Source organism: Lolium rigidum, chromosome 7 (genome assembly GCF_022539505.1).
Source record: "Lolium rigidum isolate FL_2022 chromosome 7, APGP_CSIRO_Lrig_0.1, whole genome shotgun sequence".
Classification (NCBI taxonomy): domain Eukaryota; kingdom Viridiplantae; phylum Streptophyta; class Magnoliopsida; order Poales; family Poaceae; genus Lolium; species Lolium rigidum.
The window spans coordinates 107,187,875-107,210,512 of record NC_061514.1 but is presented as its reverse complement, the minus strand read 5'-3'; the positions used below and the strand labels follow the sequence as shown (position 1 = coordinate 107,210,512).

At 46.8% G+C, this 22,638-nt stretch overlaps 1 protein-coding gene and 1 pseudogene across 2 annotated transcripts; both read left to right on the top strand.

The window, feature by feature from the left end:
* Positions 1-5,557: 5,557 nt before the first annotated feature.
* On the top strand, positions 5,558-6,845 carry LOC124671808 (annotated as a pseudogene).
* Positions 6,846-17,661: 10,816 nt separating this feature from the next.
* Positions 17,662-22,461, top strand: LOC124670489 (MA3 DOMAIN-CONTAINING TRANSLATION REGULATORY FACTOR 1-like). Of its 2 annotated transcripts, none has more exons than XM_047206984.1 (3): positions 17,662-17,818; positions 20,267-20,358; positions 20,450-22,461. In XM_047206984.1, exons 1-3 carry the CDS (start codon positions 17,677-17,679, stop codon positions 22,211-22,213), a joined length of 1,998 nt encoding a protein of 665 aa, XP_047062940.1. In that variant the 5' UTR covers positions 17,662-17,676; the 3' UTR covers positions 22,214-22,461. The 2 variants fall into 2 exon arrangements, with proteins under 2 accessions (XP_047062940.1, XP_047062938.1); XM_047206982.1 differs by having other exon boundaries at positions 20,264-20,358.
* Positions 22,462-22,638: the final 177 nt, after the last annotated feature.

Here is a 22,638-nt window from a genome sequence, read left to right as displayed (position 1 = left end):
TGGTTATTCGGGTTTTCACAAATTGCTCGTTAAAGCTAAAGATCAAGAGAAAACCACGTTTACTTGTCCTTATGGAACTTATGCTTATAGGCGTATGCCTTTTGGTTTATGTAATGCTCCCGCTACTTTTCAAAGATGCATGTCTCGCTATTTTTCATGGTTTTTGCGAAAGTATTGTAGAGGTGTTCATGGATGATTTTTCTGTCTATGGGAATTCTTTTGATAATTGCTTGCGAAACCTCGATAAAGTTTTGCGGAGATGTGAAGAAACTAACCTTGTTCTTAATTGGGAGAAATGCCACTTTATGGTTAATGAAGGAATTGTATTGGGACATAAAATTTCCGAGAGAGGTATTGAAGTTGATAGAGCTAAAGTTGAAGCAATTGAGAAGATGCCCTACCCGAGGGATGTTAAAGGTATTCGTAGTGTTCTTGGTCATGTCGGGTTTTATAGGAGATTTATTAAAGATTTCTCTAAAATTTCAAAGCCTCTTACTAATCTTCTTCAAAAAGATGTACCTTTTGTTTTTGATGATGATTGTAAGGAAGCTTTTGAAACTCTAAAGAAAGCCTTAACAACCGCTCCCGTAGTCGAACCTCCCGATTGGAATTTGCCTTTTGAAATTATGTGTGATGCTAGTGATTTTGTCGTAGGCGCTGTTCTTGGACAAGCGGGTAGATAAAAAATTAAATTTTATTCATTATGCTAGTAAGACTCTTGATGCTCGCTCAAAGAAATTATGCTACAACCGAAAAGGAATTGTTAGCTGTAGTCTTTGCTTGTGACAAGTTTAGACCCTATATTGTTGATTCAAAAGTCACGATTCATACCGATCATGCTCGCAATTAGATACCTTATGACAAAGAAAGATGCTAAGCCAAGGCTTATTAGATGGGTACTTCGTTGCAAGAATTTGATTTACATATTATAGATAGGAAAGGTGCCGATAATCCTGTTGCCGATAATTTGTCTAGATTGGAAAATATTGCTTATGATCCTGTTCTCGTTAATGATAATTTTCCAAATGAACAATTGGTCTGTAATAAAGGTGAGCTCGCGAGAGAGCCCTTGGTATGCAGATTATGCTAACTTTATTGCTTCGAAGTATTTGCCTCCAACCTTTTCAACTCAAGCAAAGGAGGAAATTCTTTTATGACTTGAGGCATTATTTTTGGGATGACCCACACTTATATAAAGAAGGAGTGGATGGTATTATGCGAAGATGTGTTCCTGAATATGAACAACAGGAGATATTGAGTAAATGTCATGGTAGTGTTTATGGAGGACATCACGCTGGAGATAGAACCGCGCAAAAGGTTCTACAATCAGGTTTTTATTGGCCAACTCTCTTCAAAGATGCAAGGAAATTTATTTTATCTTGTGATGAATGTCAAAGAGTCGGTAATATCTCTAGACGCAATGAAATGCCTATGAATTATACTCTTGTTATTGAACCATTCGATTGTTGGGGATTTGACTTCATGGGTCCTTTCCCTTCTTCGAAGGTAACACTCATATACTTGTCGCCGTTGATTATGTTACCAAATGGGTAGAAGCTATACCTACAAAGAGTGCCGATGGTGAGACCTCTATAAAAATGCTTGTAGATGTTATATTTCCTAGATTTGGAATACCTAGATATATTATGACTGATGGAGGTTCTCATTTTATTCATGGAGGTTTTAGAAAAACTCTTGCTAAGTATGGTATTAATCATAGAATTGCTTCCGCTTATCACCCTCAAACTAGTGGTCAAGTAGAATTATCAAATAGAGAGATTAAAGCTATCTTGGGAAAGACTGTTAATAAATCTAGAAAGAATTGGGCTAGCAAATTGAAAGAAGCACTATGGGCTTATAGAACTGCTTATAAAAATACTATGGGAATGTCACCTTATAAAATGGTTTATGGAAAAGCTTGTCATTTACCTTTAGAACTAGAGCACAAAGCTTATTGGGCTGTTAGAGAACTAAATAAAGATCCGAAACTAGCCGGTAATAAGAGGTTGCTGCAATTAAGTTCTCTAGATGAATGGAGAAGTGAAGCTTATGAAAATGCTAAACTCTTTAAAGAAAAAGTTAAGAAATGGCATGATAGAAGGATTATCAAAAGAGAGTTTAATATTGGGGATAAAGTCCTATTGTATCGGTCTCGTCTCAGATTCTTTGCTGGGAAATTACTCTCGAAGTGGGAAGGACCATATGTTGTTGAGGAGGTGTATCGTTCATGAGCAATTAAAATTAGCTCTCTCCAAGGCAATGCCACACAAGTGGTGAATGGACAAAGACTCAAGCATTATATCTCGGGTGATTCTTATAATGTTGATGTTGATATTATTCAAGTGGAAACACCGGAGGCTTTCATCAAAGGACAAATTGACAGTCCGCCAGAACTCGACTTTGAATAGGTAACGGTACAGGTAATAAAAAGACCGCGTTTACCTTTCCGAACAATATTTTTGCTGTTTTTGGAAAATATGAAAAATTACGGAATCGAAACGGAGTGGAAAAGACGCGCGAGGGCCCGTCACCATAGGCCGGCGCGGGCCCCACCCTGGCCGCGCCGACCTATGGGGACAGCCCCTCGTCGCCCATGAGGTCTGGAACCTTCTTTTTGTCGTAAAAATATTTGCTATATAATCCCCCGGACCCCTGGAGGTCCGTATATCGTTTTCTCGTCGTGTTTTGTTTCGAGCTGTTTTCTGCCAGATTTGTTTTGATCTAGATCCACCATGGCCTCGTCGGGAATTCAGAAGGACAGCTTCTTTGAGGACATCGTCAACCCGTACATGAACGAGCTGAAGATGCACCCCAAAGAGTTGCTGCTCGTGGATGGAGAGTTGCAGATCAAAGATGTCCAGGGTCCTAAGGGATAAGGGAGTTTGGAAGACAGGATGGAGAAACTGGAACAAGAGGTTTTCAACTACAAGAAGATGGCTGAGCGTGAAGTGGATATCTTTCGCAAGATTGTGTCTGAACTCATTGATGGACACAAGAAGGAGACTGCGAGGTTGTGGGACGATATCTTCTCACTTCACGACACCACCAACAAACTCCAAGCTCAACTCTATGATGTTCATAATCAAAACTCGTGAGTATGAAAACAGGTTTAAGCGCATAAGTCATGCTCGCTAGTTTCGGGTTTCCGGAGACCAAGATGTCTTTTGTTGATGGAGGGCCTCTTCCATGGAAGTCCGATGACGGCAAAGATTCACCATCATCACCAAAGGAGTAATTCATCATCGGTATTGGCATCCCCTTGGTTTGTTCCAAGCTTGGGGAGTGCCGCGGTATCACATCATCACTACCTTTATCTTTTATTATCAAGTAGTGTCATATCATGAGTAGGGAAGTTATCATATGGAATAGTATGCAATGTGGAAGTATCTCTCTTAGTTGGTTATCTATGTATCCGTTGGTGTGAGTTATCGTTATGGAATATTAATGAGAAGTCTTATCATTTACTTTTTGCACATCTTATTTTAGTTTGCAATCTCCATTATATGATTACTCTTGACATTGGTATTGATATCACTTTGGGAGCATCAAGTAAATCTACTTGGTTTTGGCAAACTTAGCATTGGTCAATAGCAACAACATCTTGATGTTTAAATAGAAGAGAGAAACACATTTAGATATATTACTCTATTATCTCTATGTTAATGAGTTTAGTATTCTGAAGTTAAAATTGCTTGTGCTTATGAGAAAGATGCATGATTGTTTCTATCATATGTATATTTGTTTGTTTTCCTTCAACCTTTATGCTTGCTATCAAACCTTGCTAGCCAAAGACCTGTATTGAGAGGGAATGCTTCTCATACATCCATAACCTTAGACCAAACCTATGCCATTTGTGTCCACCATACCTACCTACTACATGGTATTTTCTCGCCATTCCAAGTAAATACTTCATGTGTTACCTTTAAATAATTCAAACTATTACTCCTTATTTGTGTCAATGTTTTATAGCTCATGAGGAAGTATGTGGTGTTTTATCTTTCAATCTTGTTGGGCGGACTTTCACCAATGGACTAGTGGCACATCCGCTTATCCAATAATTTTGCAATAAGAGCCGGCAACGGGGTTCCCAGCCCCAATTAATAACTTTCATTAATAATTCTCTTCACATGTTTTGCTCCGATTTATCGTTAAGCAACTTAATTTTGCAATAGATACTCCTCCATGGTATGTGAATGTTGGAAGGCACCCGAGGATTCGGTTAGCCATGGATTGAGAAAGCCAAGGTTGGGGGAGTGTCATCCTTAATAAAACTAAAATACATGTGTAAACAAAAGAGAAGGGGATGATCTACCTTGCCGGTAGAGATGCCGTCCCTCATGGGAGCTGCTCTTGGAAGGTTCGTTTGGCAAGGGGGTTAGAGTGCCCACTACCATTCGTTGACAACAACAAACACCGCTCAAAATCTTACTTTTATGCTCTTTATATGATTTCAAAACTTGAAAAGCTCTAGCACATGATTTAATCCCTCCTTCCCTCTGCGAAGGGCCTATCTTTTACTTTTATGTTGAGTCAGTAAACCTATTTCCCTCTATCTCAAGCAAGCAATTGAGTTGTTGTGAACCAATCATTTATTCTATGATTCAGTTAATCATGTCTTTTATACTTTCTTGTCTAGTACCAATTTTATCTGAATGAATATGACTTTGAAGTTATCAATGATTATGAGGAGATTGTTATGCTTGAATATGAAAGCCCAGCTATAAAATTCTGATATGAAAGCTTTGCTTAGAAGTACAACCCGTTAGTAGTTCTCTGACCAAGAACAAAGTTTGCCATCACCAACTATGATTTCTCATGCACCTTTACTTGTGATTTCTCTTTACTTATTTCAAGATGAGTTATATGAGGAAGTTGTTTACTAGAATGTCTTGTGTGAATGAATATGATGCTTCTTGTCCGTATTTTATTTATGGGAAATTTGGGTCTATACCATTAAAAGATTCACTCTTTTGGTCTATACCACCAAAAGCTCCATCTTTAGGCACGTACCACTGAAAGGTTGCTCCGTTACTGGGATTTGCCACTCCGTCTCTTGCCATTAGAAACTTCATTTTTTTGCCGTTTAATTGGTTTAGATATTTCCCGTTTTACCCCTGTGCCCATCTGAAGTGAGGGAGAGCGATTCCTGGATGGTGGCATCTCTCGTTCTTCACGAGTCCTCCCCAGTCCCCACGAACCGAACCCAGCGGCCAGCGCTCCGGCCACCGCCTAGCCCTCCCGGCGGCGGAGACAACCACGTCCCCCGATCCCGGCGGAGGAGCTCCTCGTGGCGGTGCCTCCGCCCTCGCCGAACCCGCTCCAGCCTCCCGTGGCCATGGAAAGAAGGGGCCCTACCGGCCCCCGAAACCCTAGCCCAGCGAGCTCGCCGACGCGACCAGCCCGCCGCCGTCGCACTACGGCCGTCGCCGGAACGACCCCGACGCCAAGCGTGTGCTCCTCTCGACGCCGAGCCCGTGCTCGTCCCGACGCCCGGACGCCCGGCCTGCTCGTGCTCCTTCACTTGCTCGTCCCCAACACCCACTTGCTCCTATCCGCAATGGAGCATCCCGACGTTCAAGCAAGGTAATCTTCAATCCGTATATATGCGTAAGCCGCTATTAGAGATTCCCCGAGTTTTTGGCTTATTTTTGTTCTTTGTTCCATGTGTTTGTGGCTGGTACAGGACTGAACCAAAAAAATCATGTCGACTAGAGATTCTTGTCGGTGCCTACTTCACAGTTGTAGATGGTATGAAAATATACAACAAAGGCAGGATCGTTAGCCGGGTTGTGGATTCAGTAGAATATACACTCACCGATCTTGAGAGAGATATTGGTCCTTATTTTCAATGGGGCAGCTACCAAACGGCAAACTTCGGGTTCTTGAAAGTAATGCTATGAAATTTAAATTAGATTCGGATGCACAGACTTCTCGAGCTCGTAAGGTCAACTGAAGTTCGAAGTTGATGATGATAGTGGGCGGACGTGAGGAGATGGAGCAGCCTCGCTATACACAAGGTGCGTGCTGCTGCCAATGTAGTGCGCAATGATGTGCCTGCCGAAGCTGAAGTGATGGACCAGGAGGTGTCTAATGCCGCCGATGTGGACATGGGACCAGAATTGACGGAATTATCCGAACTTGATGAAACATTTGCTGGGCCACCAAGGGCTGAAAAGGTGCCTAATGTTGCTGCTTCCGGACATTGGACCGAATTGAGGGAATTACCGGAATTTGGTGAAACGATTGCGGGGCCACCAAGGGCTGAAGAGGAGGAAAAGGAACACTTTATGACTGTTGGTTGTGATCCTGATGGAGATGAGCAAGCCGGGGCAGATGAAGAGTGGAGATAATTCAAAAATGTTGATGATGCCAATGTGCAACCAATAAAAAATGTTGAAGTGGAGGTGCCAAACAGAAAGAGGTCAAGGCCTATGCCATACTTTGATACTGAGGCGGTTCCTAATGATGAGGCTGGATTGGTGGATGATTTTATTGTGGTCGACACAACGTATGACAAAGAGAATCCAGTTATTAAGGAGGGACATACATTTGTAGACAAGGCTGAGTTTATGGAAATTATCGGGACATATGCCATAAAAAATGAGTTTCGGAGTAAGATTGAACATAGTGACAACGAAAGGTACAGGGCAAGGTGTGCGAGATCTTGAATGCGGGTGGAGGATTTATGCAAAGAAATTGCATGGTCGCAACACTTTTAAGGTTATTTTCTCCCATGTCTATATATTCTGTCATGCTAATTCTTGTACATGATCTAAATATTATGGTATACAATTGCTCTAATGAATATGTTGTGTATATGTAGGTGGTTAATCTCTCAAGTCTAGACATGCACTGAAGGACAAAATTACAGAAACTTGTCCTAAAGCAATACCCTGGTTAAACAAGCACCATAATCTGGTTTGGAGCAGATCAAAGTTCTCCAAAGAATGCAAGGTTGATTACGTTAACAACAACATTTCCGAGTGCTTCAACAATTGGATTAAGGATGAAAAGGAGCTTCCAGCTGTGTATCTTATGGACAAAATAAGAGAGAAAATCATGGTTAAGATAGCCACAAGGAAAGTGATAGCCGAGAAACTTGAAGGGCGTATCCTCCCAAGTGTCTTACATGAGTTGAACATGAATAGCAGAGGGTTGCACTACGATTTCACCAAAAGTGGGCCATTGTCAGCTGAAATTTCAGGAACAACAAATGAAGGAAAGACTTGGAGGTATGGTGTTGACCTTGCAAAAAGGGAATGTGGCTGTGGTCGATGGGAGGTGTCCGGAAAACCATGCACTCACGCTATATTTTTAATTGGGAAAGTACGGCAATTAAAAATTGAAGATTTTGTGGATGACTACTATTCGGTACGGAGGTTCAAGCTAGCTTATCAGTTTCAAGTCACTCCAATGGGTGACAAATCTCAGTGGCCAAAGAATGACCCACCTTTTGAAGTGGTTCCTCCACCACTAGAAAGGCCTGCTGGTAGACCAAGGAAGCAGAGAATCAAGGCTAGTGGAGAGCCAGGAAAAAGAGGTCCGTATCAATGCAAAAGGTGCTTCCAGCTTTGGACATATCGAGAAGGGTTGTTATGCAACTCAAGCTGAACTAGAACAAGAACTTCCGCCACCTCGTCCAAAAAAGCGTAAACAACAAAGGTACTCTAAAATCTGGAGCAATATGCCTTATATATGAACAATATGTTTCTTCATTGACTCTACTTGCGCATTGCGGGAAAGCCAAAGCTCGAATCTCTTGAAGCATCGAGCTTTGTTGATCCAAAAGTAATGTCTAGCCCGGTGTGACTACAAGGAGGATGGCATCCCTCTCTCCAACAAGCCCGTGTGTGACTACAAGGAGGATGGCATCCCTGTCTCCAAGCAAGCCCAGTGTGTGACAACAAGGAGGATGGCATCAATCTCACCTGGAGGAATCAACCGTAGGCTTATCATCGAGTAGTTGTCTTAGTCTAATCTCAGCATGTGTGTGGTCTGTACTGAACTATTGTCGTATCTGTTAGTGTCTTGTGAACTATGGTCTTTTGCCAACCTGCTAATTGACTATGAATTTATGTTATATTTATGCTGAGACGTTGACTTATATTATGCTATTATGTCATGTTGAGATTCCATTGTATGTGATATATGATGTTGAAATGTTCTCATATATTTTGTTTTATCATGTAGTCGTTATGCTGCCAAAATGTTCCTGTTCATTTGTTGAATACAAAGCTGAGGAGGTGTTGTCCAATGGTTTTATAAAAGGGTATTGTGGTCATAACTAACGGAGACATAACAGAAGTGGTAAGAATCAAAAGAGCTATAACCTTTCAGTGGTACAAGCCTAAAGATGGAGCTTTTGATGGTATAGACCAAAAGAGTGGATCTTTTAATGGTATAGACCCAAATTTCCCTTTATTTATCGACTCTTCACTCCATAAACATGTGGTCTTGTTTATCGAGCTCAGTTTCGCTTGGGGACAAGCGAGATCTAAGCTTGGGGGGAGTTGATACGTCCAATTTGCATCACTATTTTGTATCATAATTTGCTGTTATTCATTGATATATCTCATATTGGGACACAATACTTATGTTATTTCATCTATTTTGCATGTTTCATCATTATTGGAGGATCAAGCACCGGAGCCAGGATTCCGCTGGAAAAAGCACCGTCAGAACGCAATATTTCGGAAGATCAACTGTGGAAGGAAATTTCACGTAAATTCCTATTTTTCCAGATGACGGAGAGAGCCAGAAGGGGAAGAAGAGGGGACCCAAGGTGGGCCCAGACCATAGGGCGGCGCGGCCCATGGCCTGGCCGCGCCACCTTGTGGTCTGGGGGCCCCACAGCCCCTTTCGCCTCCTTTTCTTCGCGTACTCCTTCGTCCCGAAAACCTAAGCCACGGGGAGAACCTCACGAAGAGTTACAGCCGCCTCTGCGGGGCGGAGAACACCAGAGAGAAAAGAACTCTCCGGCAGGCAGGAATCCGCCGGGGAAATTCCCTCCCGGAGGGGGAAATCGACGCCATCGTCATCGTCATCGAGCTGGACATCATCTCCATCATCATCATCATCATCATCATCTCCACCATCTACACCGCCATCACCGCCGCTGCACCTCGTCACCGCTGTAACAATTTGGGTTGGATCTTGATTGTTTGATAGGGGAAACTCTCCCGGCATTATTCTCTACTTGTTATTGATGCTATTGAGTGAAACCATTGAACCAAGGTTTATGTTCAGATTGTTATTCATCATCATATCACCTCTGATTGTATTCCATATGATGTCTCATGAGTAGTTCGTTTAGTTCTTGAGGACATGGGTGAAGTCTAAATGCTAGTAGTGAATTATGGTTGAGTAATATTCAATGTTATGATATTTAAGTTGTGGTGTCATTCTTCTAGTGGTGTCGTGTGAACGTCGACTACACGACACTTCACCATTTATGGGCCTAGGGGAGTGCATCTTGTATTCGGTTGCTAATTGCGGAGTTGCCGGAGTGACGAAACCCGAGCTCCCGTTAGTATATCGATGCAAGAGGGATCGCAGGATCTCGTAGTTTAAGGCTGTGGTTAGATTTATCTTAATTACTTTCTTGTAGTTGCGGATGCTTGCAAGGGGTATAATCACAAGTATGCATTAGTCCTAGGAAGGGCGGTGCATTAGCATAGGTTCACCCACACAACACTTATCAAAACAATGAAGATTATTTAGCTACATGACGCGAAAGCACTAGACTAAAATTCCCGTGTGTCCTCAAGAACGTTTGGTTATTATAAGTAAACAAACCGGCTTGTCCTTTGTGCTAAAAGGATTGGGCCACTCGCTGCAATTATTTCTCTCGCATTTTACTTACTCGTACTTTATTCATCTGTTACATCAAAACCCCTTCAATACTTGTCTGTGAGCATTTACAGTGAATCCTTCATCGAAACTGCTGTCAACACCTTCTGCTCCTCGTTGGGATCGACATTCTTACTTATCGAAGATACTACGATACACCCCCTATACTTGTGGGTCATCAGAGAGCACCTCGCTCAGGTAGTATACCGGCCTCTGCACGGTTTTTCCTTCCTCATCTCGTTCTACCACAACCACAACACTTACCACCCAGTTTGTTGCCGCTATGTAAAGCAACATGGGTTCTCTTTCCAAACGTGAGGCCAAGATTGGAGCCGTTGCAAGCATGGTTTTTAGCTCTTTAAACGCCGCGTCTGCCTGAGGGGTCCAGACGAAGGTATCGGATTTTTTCATCAAAGCATATAGCGGTAGGGCTTTTTCTCCCAACCTGCTTATGAACCGGCTTAGCGACGCCAAGCTTCCGGTAAACTTTTGCATATCTTTGAGTTCCTGCGGTACAGTCATTCTTTCTATTGCCCGGATTTTTACCGGATTCACTTCAGTGCCCCGGCTTGATACAAGAAAACCAAGCAGTTTGCCGGCAGGGACACCGAAGGTGCATTTTGCCGGATTAAGTTTCATCCGGAACCTTCTTAGGTTGTCAAATGTTGCCGGATGTCGTCGATTAAGGTGTCTTTTACCTTAGTTTTTATCACGTCATCGTCCACATAGACTTGCACATTTTTCCGATTCGATCAAACAAGCATTTTTGCATACATCGCTGGTACGTTGCACCAGCGTTGCGCAAACCAAAAGGCATAGTAACATAGCAATAAGCCCCGTGCGGGGTAATGAACGTAGTTTTTATTTGATCTTCCTTTTTCAGGGGAATCTGGTGGAAACCGGAATAAGCATCTAAGAAAGACAACAACTCACACCCAGCAGTAGAATCTATCACCTGATCGATCCGGGGCAGAGGGAAAGGATCTTTTGGACAAGCTTTGTTGAGGTTGGTGTAGTCGATGCACATGCGCCACACCTTCGGAGCTTTTGCCTCCAGGTTTTCTTCCTTCTTCTTCTCGACCATCCACCGCATTAGCTAGCCACTCAGTATGCGTCACTTCCACGATGAAACCAGCAACAAGTAACTTGGCAACTTCTTCTCCAATGATTTTTCTCCTGTCTTCAGCGAACCGGCGTAAAGGTTGTCGCACAAGCTTAGCATCCTTCCGGACGTTTAGAGAGTGCTCAGCCAGCTCCCTCGGAACACCTACCAAGTCATCAATAGACCAGGCAAAGATATTCCGATTCTCACGGAGGAAGCTGACGAACGCGCTTTCCTATGCTTGATTCAGGCCGGCACCGATAGGAACGGTGCGCTCTGGGTAAGCCGGATCTAGCACAATGTCCTTTGTTTCATTCATCGGCTTGAATGCCGGTGTGCCCAAGTTGCCACTCATTGCCGCTAAGCTCAGCTTCGAGGATTGAGCCAGCGCTACAGCAGTTTGTATCCTTTTCTTTTCCTCCGCTATCACCAGCGATTCAGCCAGATTTGATCCGGCGGAAGCGGTTTCCATTGAGACTTTGTAGTTTCCCACCACCGTTAAGGGTCCACGAGGTGCCGGCATATTCATCTTGAGATAAGCCGTATGAGTTGAGGCCATGAATGACGCCAATGTCGGTCTCCCCATCAGTGCATGGTAAGGACTGTCTAGGTCCACCACTTCGAACAAAACATTTTCCACCCGGCAATTTTCACGTCCTCCAAATGACACATCCACCCGGACTTTTCCTACCGGTGCACAGGATAAGCCGGGAACGATTCCATGGAACGTTGTGTGAGTTGGTTGTAGCATGTTTTCTGTTATGCCCAGCGTACGCATTGTATGCTTGTACATGATATTTATGCTGCTTCCATTGTCTAACAGCACTTTGCTGAATTTGACTCGAGTTTCCGTCCCATGCATGATTGGGTCCACGACAAGAGCGTAACCACCCGGATTCGACATGATTTTGGGGTGATCCTTGAACGACCAGGTGATTTCCTGATCTGACCAAAGCATGTACCTGGGTACTGCCGACATCACTGCATTCACTTCCATGGAACGGCGATGCACGCTCTGCCGGTCGGTTGGCTCAGTAACGAACACAACGCAGCACAAGTGCGGATCTTGGTAAACATTCCGGCCCAAAGGTGCCGGTGGTGGCGGTTGGCCATTGCCATCCTCCACCTGATGAACTTGTTGGTTCTGCTGGGGCTGTACCGGTATGGTGTTGGCTCCGGTAAGAGGTGGTGGTGGTGGTAACGGATGCTGGTGCAACATATCATGCGAGGGTGGCATTATCGTGGAACAGCCTTGCGCTTGCACATCTTTTACCGCGCCTCTTAGCATCAAGTGCTTGATCCAGGAGCAATCTTTTGTCAAATGGTTGGCCGGCTTCGATGGATGTGGAGTATGAAGCTTGCACGGCTGCTCCATTGCCGCTTCCATGGTGTACCTCATATGCTCTTGCCAATCTTTTTTCTGTCCCCACTTTTCCTTTTCAACCCATTTCTTTTTAGGACCCGCCCACGGCTGCGATCCGGTTTTTTGCCTCTGGCTTCCGCTGGGGCTGGAATATTCCTGCACCGCTGCTACTTGCTGTGGACCATACCTTCGATCCGGGAAATCTTCTCTTCTTTTGTTGTGCCGGTTATCCCGGTGTTGATCTTGCCGTGGTTGGCTTGTTTGCGCCGGTTCAGCTTGCACTGCCGGTTGCATTGGGTCTCCCAACGCATAGTTTTCCGCCACACGCATCATTTCAGCGAGTGTGCTTGTCATGTTCCTTTGTAGCCTTTGCCACAGAGGTGAACCTCTCCGGCATCCTTGACTGAACCAAGCAATTGCTTGTGCCTCAATCACTCCTTCACATGTGTTTCTCATTGAGTTCCACCGGGTGAGATAGTCCCGGTCTGTTTCATTCGAGCGCTGCTGGCATAAAGCGAGCTGCTGCGGCCTGTTTGGCCTCTTGTAGGTACTGCTGAAGTTGCTCACAAAGGCTTCCTCAAAGTCCAACCATTCGTTTATGCTTCCTGCCGGCAAGTTGTTAAGCCAAATACGTGCAGGTCCCACTAGGAAGGACGGTATGATTCTCACGTCCCAACGCCGGTTTACTCCGCCACCAGCTACATAAACAGCTGTGACATAGTCAGCCAGCCAATCTTCCGGCTTGGTCGTGCCGTCATATGTTTTTGTGTCCCGGGGCAATTGGAAATTGCGTACCAGTGGCTCTTCCCTCATGATCCGCGGGCCAAAGCACTTTGGACCAGAAGGACCTTCAGATTCGATCATCTCGGAAAGATGCACTCTGTCCAGCCTGTGCCTCGCATCATGGCCTGGCAAACATCTATCCCCTACACGTTCCCCCAAAGGGTTCCGGTAGGCTCTGGTTCGTTCCACTTTGGAATCTCCTTCTTCATATCTTTCTGGTTCCGTGGCTCTTGCCTGCCGGTACCTTGGTGGTGGCATCTCCTCTTCAACATATGCTGCTCTTGCAGCTCGATAATTTTGCCCGGTTTCGTGTCTACCGGCATGATTGTTTCCGGCATAGCCATTTCCGGCATAACCGCAACCTGCTCCATAGCTTTTTCTTCCGGCATCATGTGGCCCGACTTTTTGTTTTCCGGCGAGAACCGGATCGTACACGGTCATTTGCGGCGCATTCATTTCTTTTTCCTTTCTTTTATCCGGATGGAGGGACGACGCCTGCCCATGGGATTTGCTTCCGGCAACTTTTGTCGACCGGGCTGATTTTGACTCGAGCGCGACTTTGTTCATTCTAGCAAGCTCATCATTTTGTGCCTGTATCACATCAAGCAACTCTCTAACTCTATCCTGTTGCTTTGCTAATGCATCTCCGGATAACGACTCACACATCTCCATAGCGGCCTTAGCAGCTTTTATAGTTTTATCCGGGCTACTGTACTTAGGTTTCTCTACGATGCTCACAGATGCAGAGGTACTTTTGCCGGCAAGAACTTCCTTACGCAGATCCTGATCTAGGTTGCGAGCCTTAAGCCGGTTCTCCGGTATCCTAGCGGCCTGAGCACTAACAGAAGGAAAACCATGGGCAGCATTGTACTCACGTAGGGTTAGGTTCAGCTCGCGCTGAGCTCGGATGATGTCCGCGCCCCCGGAAAGCAGCCTCTTGCGCGTTGCCTCCAGCTCCGCTTGTGCCGCTGCCGGGTCGATGTTCTGCGCGATGGGCGTCGCCAGCATGTTCATCACCGCTTGGAGAGGAGTTTCCGGTGGCGCATAAGATGCTCCCGCAGCACCCACGTCGCGCTCAAGCGGTGGCTTTGCCGGACGGGTCGATGCCGCACACCCAGCTCCTTCTTCCACAACTTCTTTGCCAGCGCCAACCGCGCCAGCCATCATGGCCTCCACGCTGCCGGCGGCGCGGCCAGCACATAGCCACCTTGGCAGATCCGGCACCACCAGCACCGGCGAGAGGCGCTGGCGCACGGGAACGGTGCCGAAGTAGATGCGGTGGCTGCCGAACTCGATGATGCGGCCGTTTTGCGGGAACTTGCCGCCGTTGGCGAAGCAGCCCGCGTTGTCGTTGATGAAATCCATGGAGTAGATGCGTTGCACGAGCGCCGACACAGTTCGCTCGCCGGCGACCTCGAGGATGCCCGCCCGAATATGAACTCCGGCAAGCGCCTCTTTCGGCCCCACGGTGGGCGCCAACTGTCGTCGTGGTGAACAGACAGATGCCATGGGATGGCTTAAGTTGGGGCCGAGTTGGACGCTAGAGTATTCGGGGGAGGGTTTGTGATCAAGTAGGATGAACTTCCGGATGCTTTCCTCAAGAACTTGGCCAAGGCCAGAGGTAGAAGAAGAAAGACACAAGGAAGAACTCTGTTCCAAATCTTCTCTATTCCATGAACAACAGGGTTACAGGTGGTATCGTACACGAACGTGCCGCGAAGGAGCATACCCCCTCTCCTTATATAGGGGAGAGGGTGGCTTACAGGGGAAGGAACCCTAATAAACCCTAATGACATCTTTGAACAGACAAACTACTTTACAAAGCTACTTTAATCATAGGTGACGCCGGTGTATTCTTTAATCAAGGAAGCTGATGTCCTCCGGTTGCTTTAGGCGTCACCTTCGTCTTTTACGTCATGGCTTCGTTTAAAGCTACTTTGCTTAGCTCATCTTTGTCTTCTAGCTCCTGAGAGAATCTTTGACCAGCTTGCGTATACCGGTAGTCCGGTATCTTCTTAGCTCATTCCGGCATACCCCTTCTGGGCATACCGGTGTGACTTTCCTTAGCCAAAACGCTTAAGTTCACAGTCCGGCTTAAACTGTAAACCAGTATCTTGGTATGCCAAACCATCCGGTTTGGCTTGCCTTTGGCATACCGGGGGTCATCCTCCCAACAGCGGTGGAGAGTCCTCCACCTCGATGACGATGCCGAGGCGGCGCGCGCTCCGCCCCCTCCTTCTTCGGCTCGAACCTCGACCATGCCTCCGTGAAGTCATCCGAGGCCGGCAACACATGTTGAACGACGCGAGAATCGTCGCCCGCTGGTCGTGAAATCGTTCGGGTCGTCAGTGGCGGCGAAACGGAGCTGCCCCGCCCGTTACTTAGGCGGGGGCATCAATGCCTCCTCCACCTCTGCTTTCGGCTTCTTGAGCCAAGAGGTGGAGTCGTTGTCGATCTCCATTTTGGGGTGGCGGGTCCCGAACAACTGTGGGTCGCCGATGCGCTCGAGGACGGCGGCGAGCGTGCTTCCGGGCGCGCACCACCAGATCTGGAGTGCCACGGAGTCCTTGTTCGGTTGCGGCGGGCCGTTCCCGTCGTAGTGGGACAACTCGAAGAGGCGGCATTGGCGGAAGAAGGAGTCCCATGCGTCAGGTTGTCTAGATTCCATTGCGGCTCCGCCCGCTGCTCCGTGGTGAGGACGTCGTAGTAGTGTGCGATCATTGCCACCTCGCACGCATTGCCGCATGGCTCCGGCGGGATGGGGATCCCGCGCGCGCTCAACCTCCAATCACCGCGAACACGCATGTCAGGCAGGGCCATGTACTCCACCTCGTACAGCGCCCGGGCTTCCTCCTTGTAGAGGGTACGGCGGCCGAAGAAGTTGGCAACGGCATCATCTCCCTCAAAACGCGCGGCCATGGATGGTTGTGGTACTGCTTGGGTTTCTTGTGCGGCGGTGGGAGAGAAGCGACGAGGTCTAGGGTTTTATGTGCGACGGAGTGGGTACAAATAGGCGGGAGAGCTATGTCGGGACATGTGGCACGACATTAACACCGTCCATCGCCATTGAAGCGACGGTAGCCTATTCGCCTGACGTCGCTGCTGGGAAAGCTGCGGGCACGGGAGACGAGGCTTTGACGCCGCGATGTGCCTTTGCCAGGCGGGTCCCGCCGAAGACACCCGTTCTGCCGGCGCCCCCGCTTGCCCTCCTTTGGGTTGGGAGTGGGTTGGGAACGTTGGCAGCTAAACGCCTTCTGCCCGCCCAAAAAAGAACTTCAGGGCGCGTGGCAAAAGGCAAAAAGGTCGGTGGCACCCCCTATAGCCGTTTGTTTGGATTGGTGGAGAAGTTGGGCGGCGGTGTGCCATGGTTGGACGAGGCCAAGGGGAGGAGGGCGTCACTGGACACCGAAGAATAGGGGCCCTCTGGAGGCGGAGCATGTGAGAGAGAAGGGAGAAATTTCGAACAAAGGAGGAGCAATGCGGTAGTAGAAATTTGTTGGGCCCCATTTGAGCACAAGTAATGCGCGACGAAGGACGGGGGACGACGAAAGGGTTGACGTAGCATGAAGGTGGGGATAATAGGGAACACCTTCATTTTTTTAAAATAGTGTAGAAGATTGTTATACCATGTCACTAAAGTATCTTGAAGTGTGTGATATATTACTACCTATGTTACTCCCGCTATGAGCAGATATGACTAAATTTTTAAAAAACTAGTTTGAAGTATATTCTTTTGGATAAACTTTCGCAAAAGAAGTTGGATTTGTCGAAATTGCCCCATCACCGCAGCAAGCACCGCTAGCTTCAAGTTCAAGGTAGCCGCCACCGGGGTGGGCCAAAAGCGAGGGGCACCCACGTATCCCTGACGTGGCAGCCCCAAACCACCACACACGTCCATCCCCATCCGCTGCTCCCCGCACGCCATCCGTCCACCTGGCTGGACCCCGTCCATGCACCACCGCTCCCAACCATCCGTCCCGGACGCCGCAAAACCCACCGTCCCATACGCCCGTCTCACGGAGCAAAGCCCCGCTGGCCACCCCACACCACGACAACAACGCACCGCGAGGTAGCTGACAGGTGGCCCGCTTTAATGGCACTGGTAGTGGTCACATGATCTACGTGTCCCCTGCCTGCAGCTCTCGCCGACGAGCACATTTTCCCGTCGATCTCGCGGTGGCGGTGCTACTACTTGGCAAGTAAGAAAAGTAATGAAGCTGTTAGCATTAATTAAATAAAAATGCTGATTAATTACGCCCGAGAAATTAAGTTAGCGGGCGGCCCATGATAAAGCATGGGTGTCAGACCGGGGTAGTAGTAGCCCGATAAAATAAGAATACGGCGTCCCCCTTGCGCTAGCGTCCCCGTCTCGCCTCGCCTCGCCTCGCTCCAACTCACCGCGCCGCGCCCGTGATCCGCCCCGCCGCCCTCGATCTCCACAGGTAAGGTAACCCACCCCGATCGGCCGCGGCCGCAGCTCAGATTCGGCGATCGATCTGGGCGCTGATTCGATTGCGCGTGCGTGCGTGTGTGTCTGTGTGCTCTAGGGAGGGAGCGCGCGCGGAGGAGGCGGAGGGAGATGGCGGCGGAGGACGGGGCGAGGTCGCCCACCAGGATGCTGGCGGAGGGACATCTGCGGGTCGCTACGGGAGGGGGCGCGCCGGCTGACGGCGGGATCGCCGTCCGCCACCTCCCACACCACCACCACACCGCTAAGAAAGGTGACTGCCCCTCTCTCTTGCTATCCATGTACCCATCGATGCTTTCTAGTAGTATATAGTACTGAATTATGTTAAGTTTGTGAGAATCGGTCTGGGAATCAGGAGAGAGCCGAGTAGAATCGTAGGCAGTGGGAGTGTTCAGCTTTGCTGTGAGCTATGGCATCTAACTCTACAGGGTGATTTGAGCCAAGGTGCGTAGGAGATGCGACAGATTTAGCTCATCTTAGGGCCGCCTGTTGCTATGCATGCCTCATGGAGCAGCATGGCTTTCAGAAGTTTATGGTTTGATCTGAGCGGGCGGGCGGAGTCTCGTCAGTGGATCATAAGCGATAGAGGACCGGGATCGAGCTTGCTCTGTTTAATACGGTACTGGCTCTATGTTGTTGTAGTTTCAAAGTGGCGGGAAAAATAAACGCTCTTTGATTCTCGTTTCGTTGGATGTCTTGGGGTCCTGATTTAGTACGGAGATCGACGTTTTTTTTGGTAGTTCTAGGTTGTTGTTTTTCCTTGTCTGGAAGGAGTTAAAAGTACAAACCTAGGGTTTTGACTGAAGATTTGTCGTTAGGGGGTCGTCGACGGAGTTGAAGCGTCCAAAACATAGACAACAACAATACACTGCGCTGAAAGGAGTTAAAAGATTTGTCGTTAAAAATACGAACCTTGGGTTTTGACTAAATATTTGTCGTTACGGGGGTCGCCGACGGAGTTGAAGCGTCCAAAACATAGACAGCAACAATACGCGACTCCGAAAGGAGTTAAAAGATTTGTCGTTAAAAATACAAACCTAGGGTTTTGACTAAAGATTTGTCGTTAGGGGGTCGCCGATGGAGTTGAAGCGTCGAAAACATAGACAGCAACAATGCACGGCGCCGAAAGGAGTTATAAGATTTGTCGTTAAAAAATACAAACTTAGGGTTTTGACTAAAGATTTGTCGTTAGGGGGTTGCCGACTGAGTTGAAGCGTCCAAAACATAGACAGCAACAATGCACGGCGCCGAAAGGAGTCAAAAGATTTGTCGTTAAACATACAAACCTAGGGTTTTGACTGAAGATTTGTTGTTAGGGGGTCGCCGACGGAGTTGAAGCGTCCAAAACCTAGACAGCAACAATACACGGCGCCGCTTGTTCTTATTGGACTTCAGTGCTTGCTTCCTAGTTTGGTCATCCAATTGGTAGTGGATTTGTCGATTTCGATATGCTTCTCTGAGTATTGTCGTTGCGTTCCATGGTTGGTTGGTAGTATGGCTACATGTTTGGACGGTTATGAGCTTGCACTTGCAAACCCTAAAAGAAGTTTGTGACAGTTTCTGTTAGTTTTCGGTGCCTCGGCGTGCAACATTCTTGTGGATTCGACAGAAAAAGAATTTGTCGCTTTATGTTGGATTTCTTTGGTTGCTGCCCAGTTTGGTTATGCAATTGGTAGCGGATTTGTCGGTTTCGATATGTTGCTCTGAGTATTGTCTTTGTGTTTCATCATGTAGTTCTAGGTGGTTTTTTCTTGTCCTTCAAACCTAGGATTTCAATTAAGGTGGCATTAGGGGTCGCCGACAAAGCTGAAACGTCCAAAATGTAGACATCAACTATACTGGCACCACTTGTTTATATTGGACTTCAGTGTTTGCTGCCCAGTTTGGTCATACAATTGGTAGCGCATTTGTCGGTTTCAATATGTTCCTCCCAGTATTGTCATTGCGTTCCATGGCTGTTCGGTAGTATGATTACGTGTTTGGAGGGTTATGAGCTTGCGCTTACAAATCCTGTAAGAAGTCTACTGACAGTTTCTGGTAGTTTTTGGTTGCCTGTTCTTGACCAAAAGGCTCTAATTCTTGTGTGTGCAAATTCCTCATGACTTCAGCAGAAAAATATTTCTCAGTTTCGATACAATCCAGTGCCATTAATGCCCTTTGTTTCCATTATTGATTCATAATTCTGGCTATGTGCTCTAAGCTTGTGCTTATTGCTGATCAAAGCATAATCTCCAATTAAGGGATCTGATTGCTATTTTCCATAAATGTCAACTGCCGTATATTGGGAAGCTCAAGCAAAACCATCCCTACTTTGTAGAGTTATGGATATTGTGCATAATCTGAACCCTTAGATCCCAGAAGGTACCTATTAGAGTGTGTGCAAATGCAGTATGTTTGGCCTGTTCCTCCAAATTATTGTTATGTGCAATAAATTCATTTGTGGCGAGGCATGACCGTCCTTCCATTAGCACGTGTATCATTTGCCATTTCTGTGCATTACGATCCCATGCGACTAAAACTGTTGTTATATTAACTGTGACATGCTGGCCTTGTTGAAATTAGATTTGATTGTCAAAATGAGAAGGCAATATGTAGTTTTCTTCTAGTGTTATTCATGTGTGGATTTACATTGGTTTATCTTTGTTATTGCTAATAGTTCCTATGCGTATTGCTGTAACTCTATGAATGCTGATTTCAGAAGGTGTTGGTGCGAAAAGTGAAGAAAACAACCATGGAGATGCAGATTTTTCACCATCCCAAGAGTTGGACAAATTAGTTAATGGGAACAACAAGGTTTGACCTGTCTATTGTCTATGATATTACCAATATTTTTTTTTCCGTTGATACGACATTATTCTAATCTAGCCTTCACTGCAAAATGCAGGTTCCTGCTACATTAGATGACTATAGAAAGCTTGTAGTTCCAGTAATTGAGGAGTATTTTAGTACAGGAGACGTGGAACTGGCAGCTTCCGAGCTAAGGAATCTTGGATCAGATCAGTTTCACTATTACTTTGTGAAGAAACTCATATCCATGGCGATGGACCGCCATGATAAAGAAAAAGAAATGGCGTCGGTTCTGCTGTCTGCCTTGTATGCTGATCTATTGGGCACCTTCAAGATGAGTGAAGGTTTTATGATGCTACTCGAGTCAACAGAAGATCTATCTGTGGATATACCAGATGCTGTTGATGTTTTGGCTGTTTTCGTTGCACGCGCCGTTGTTGATGAAATATTGCCTCCTGTTTTTCTCACTCGAGGCAGGGCATTGCTTCCAGAATCTTCAAAAGGTGTTGAAGTTCTGCAAATTGCTGAGAAGAGTTACTTGTCAGCTCCTCACCATGCAGAATTAGTTGAAAGCAAGTGGGGCGGGAGCACTTACTTTACTGTAGAAGAGGCGAAAAAGAGGATCCAAAGTATTCTGAGGGAGTATATTGAGAGTGGAGACACTGATGAAGCCTTTAGGTGCATAAGAGAGCTGGGCCTTCCATTCTTCCATCATGAGGTTGTTAAACGTGCTCTCATCCTTGGCATAGAGAATCCATCGTCACAACCATTAGTCCTGAAGTTGCTAAAGGAATCAACAGCGGGTTGTTTCATCAGTTCTAATCAGTTGTCAAAGGGTTTCTCTCGGGTAGCTGAGAGTGTTGATGACCTGAGCCTTGATGTTCCTTCGGCCAAAACACTTTTTGACAAGCTTCTTTCAGCAGCTATATCCGAAGGGTGGCTTGATGCTTCATTCAGTAAATCTGCTGCCTCTGATGAAGATCATGTGAATGCAAGTGGTGAAAAGGTGAAGCGTTTTAAAGAAGAATCTGGTCACATAATTCAGGAGTATTTTCTGTCAGACGATGTCCCGGAACTCTTAAGAAGCCTTCAAGAGCTCTCTGCCCCTGAATACAACGCCATTTTCCTCAAGAAGCTTATTACGGTTGCTATGGATAGAAAGAACAGGGAGAAGGAGATGGCTTCTGTGCTCCTTTCTTCACTCAGTTTGGAACTGTTTTCCACAGATGACATTATGAAGGGGTTCATAATGCTCCTGCAGTCAGCGGAGGACACTGCTCTTGACATTGTGGATGCTCCCAGTGAACTTGCCCTCTTCCTGGCTAGGGCAGTGATCGACGAGGTCTTGGTGCCACTGAATTTGGATGATATCAGCAGCAAGCTACGCCCGAATAGCAGCGGTAGTCAGACCGTCCAGATGGCCAGCTCTTTGCTTGCTGCACGCCACTCCGGCGAGAGGATACTGCGCTGCTGGGGCGGGGGTACAGGCTGGGCAGTGGAAGACGCAAAGGACAAGATCTCAAAGCTCCTCGAGGAATACAACACCGGCGGTGACCTGGGTGAAGCCTGCCAGTGCATCCGCGACCTTGGGATGCCCTTCTTCAACCATGAGGTGGTGAAGAAGGCACTGGTGATGGCGATGGACAAGCAGAATGAGGCCAGCATCCTGGCCCTGCTCCAGGAGTGCTTTGGCGAGGGCCTGATAACCATCAACCAGATGACCAAAGGCTTCGCCCGCGTCAAGGAAGGCCTCGACGACCTGGTCCTCGACATCCCGAACGCGCAGGAGAAGTTTGGAGCCTATGTGGAGCTTGCGACGGAACGTGGCTGGCTGCTGCCATCCTTCTCCTCCGCGCCTTGAGCTTCTTTTCCTGGGCGGCTGGCTAAACTTAAACATGTTTCTCTTGTATATCTTACAAACACCCGTACTGTCTTTACCACCATACCAAAATTTTCATGTTCCAGCCTTTGTTAAGCTGATATGTTATCGTATACCGGAGTTTGATAGGATGGCCGTGTTGGTATCTGTTGAGACATTGTATTATTGGTTTGGAGGTGAGACTTGGAGAGCTGAGAAATAACACCATTAGTGCACTGTTATGCGAATCATTAGCAGTAATGTCTTCGAGATAAATGCAGTTTCTGTATACCCCTGTGTTGCATATGTTTTCTCTCCACCTTCGCGTAGGATACCATCAAAGATGGTGACAGGCGCTATCTGCCTTTGATTACGTCGAAGATGACAGACTGCGTCAGTACGCATGACATGATATAAATGGCTGGTAG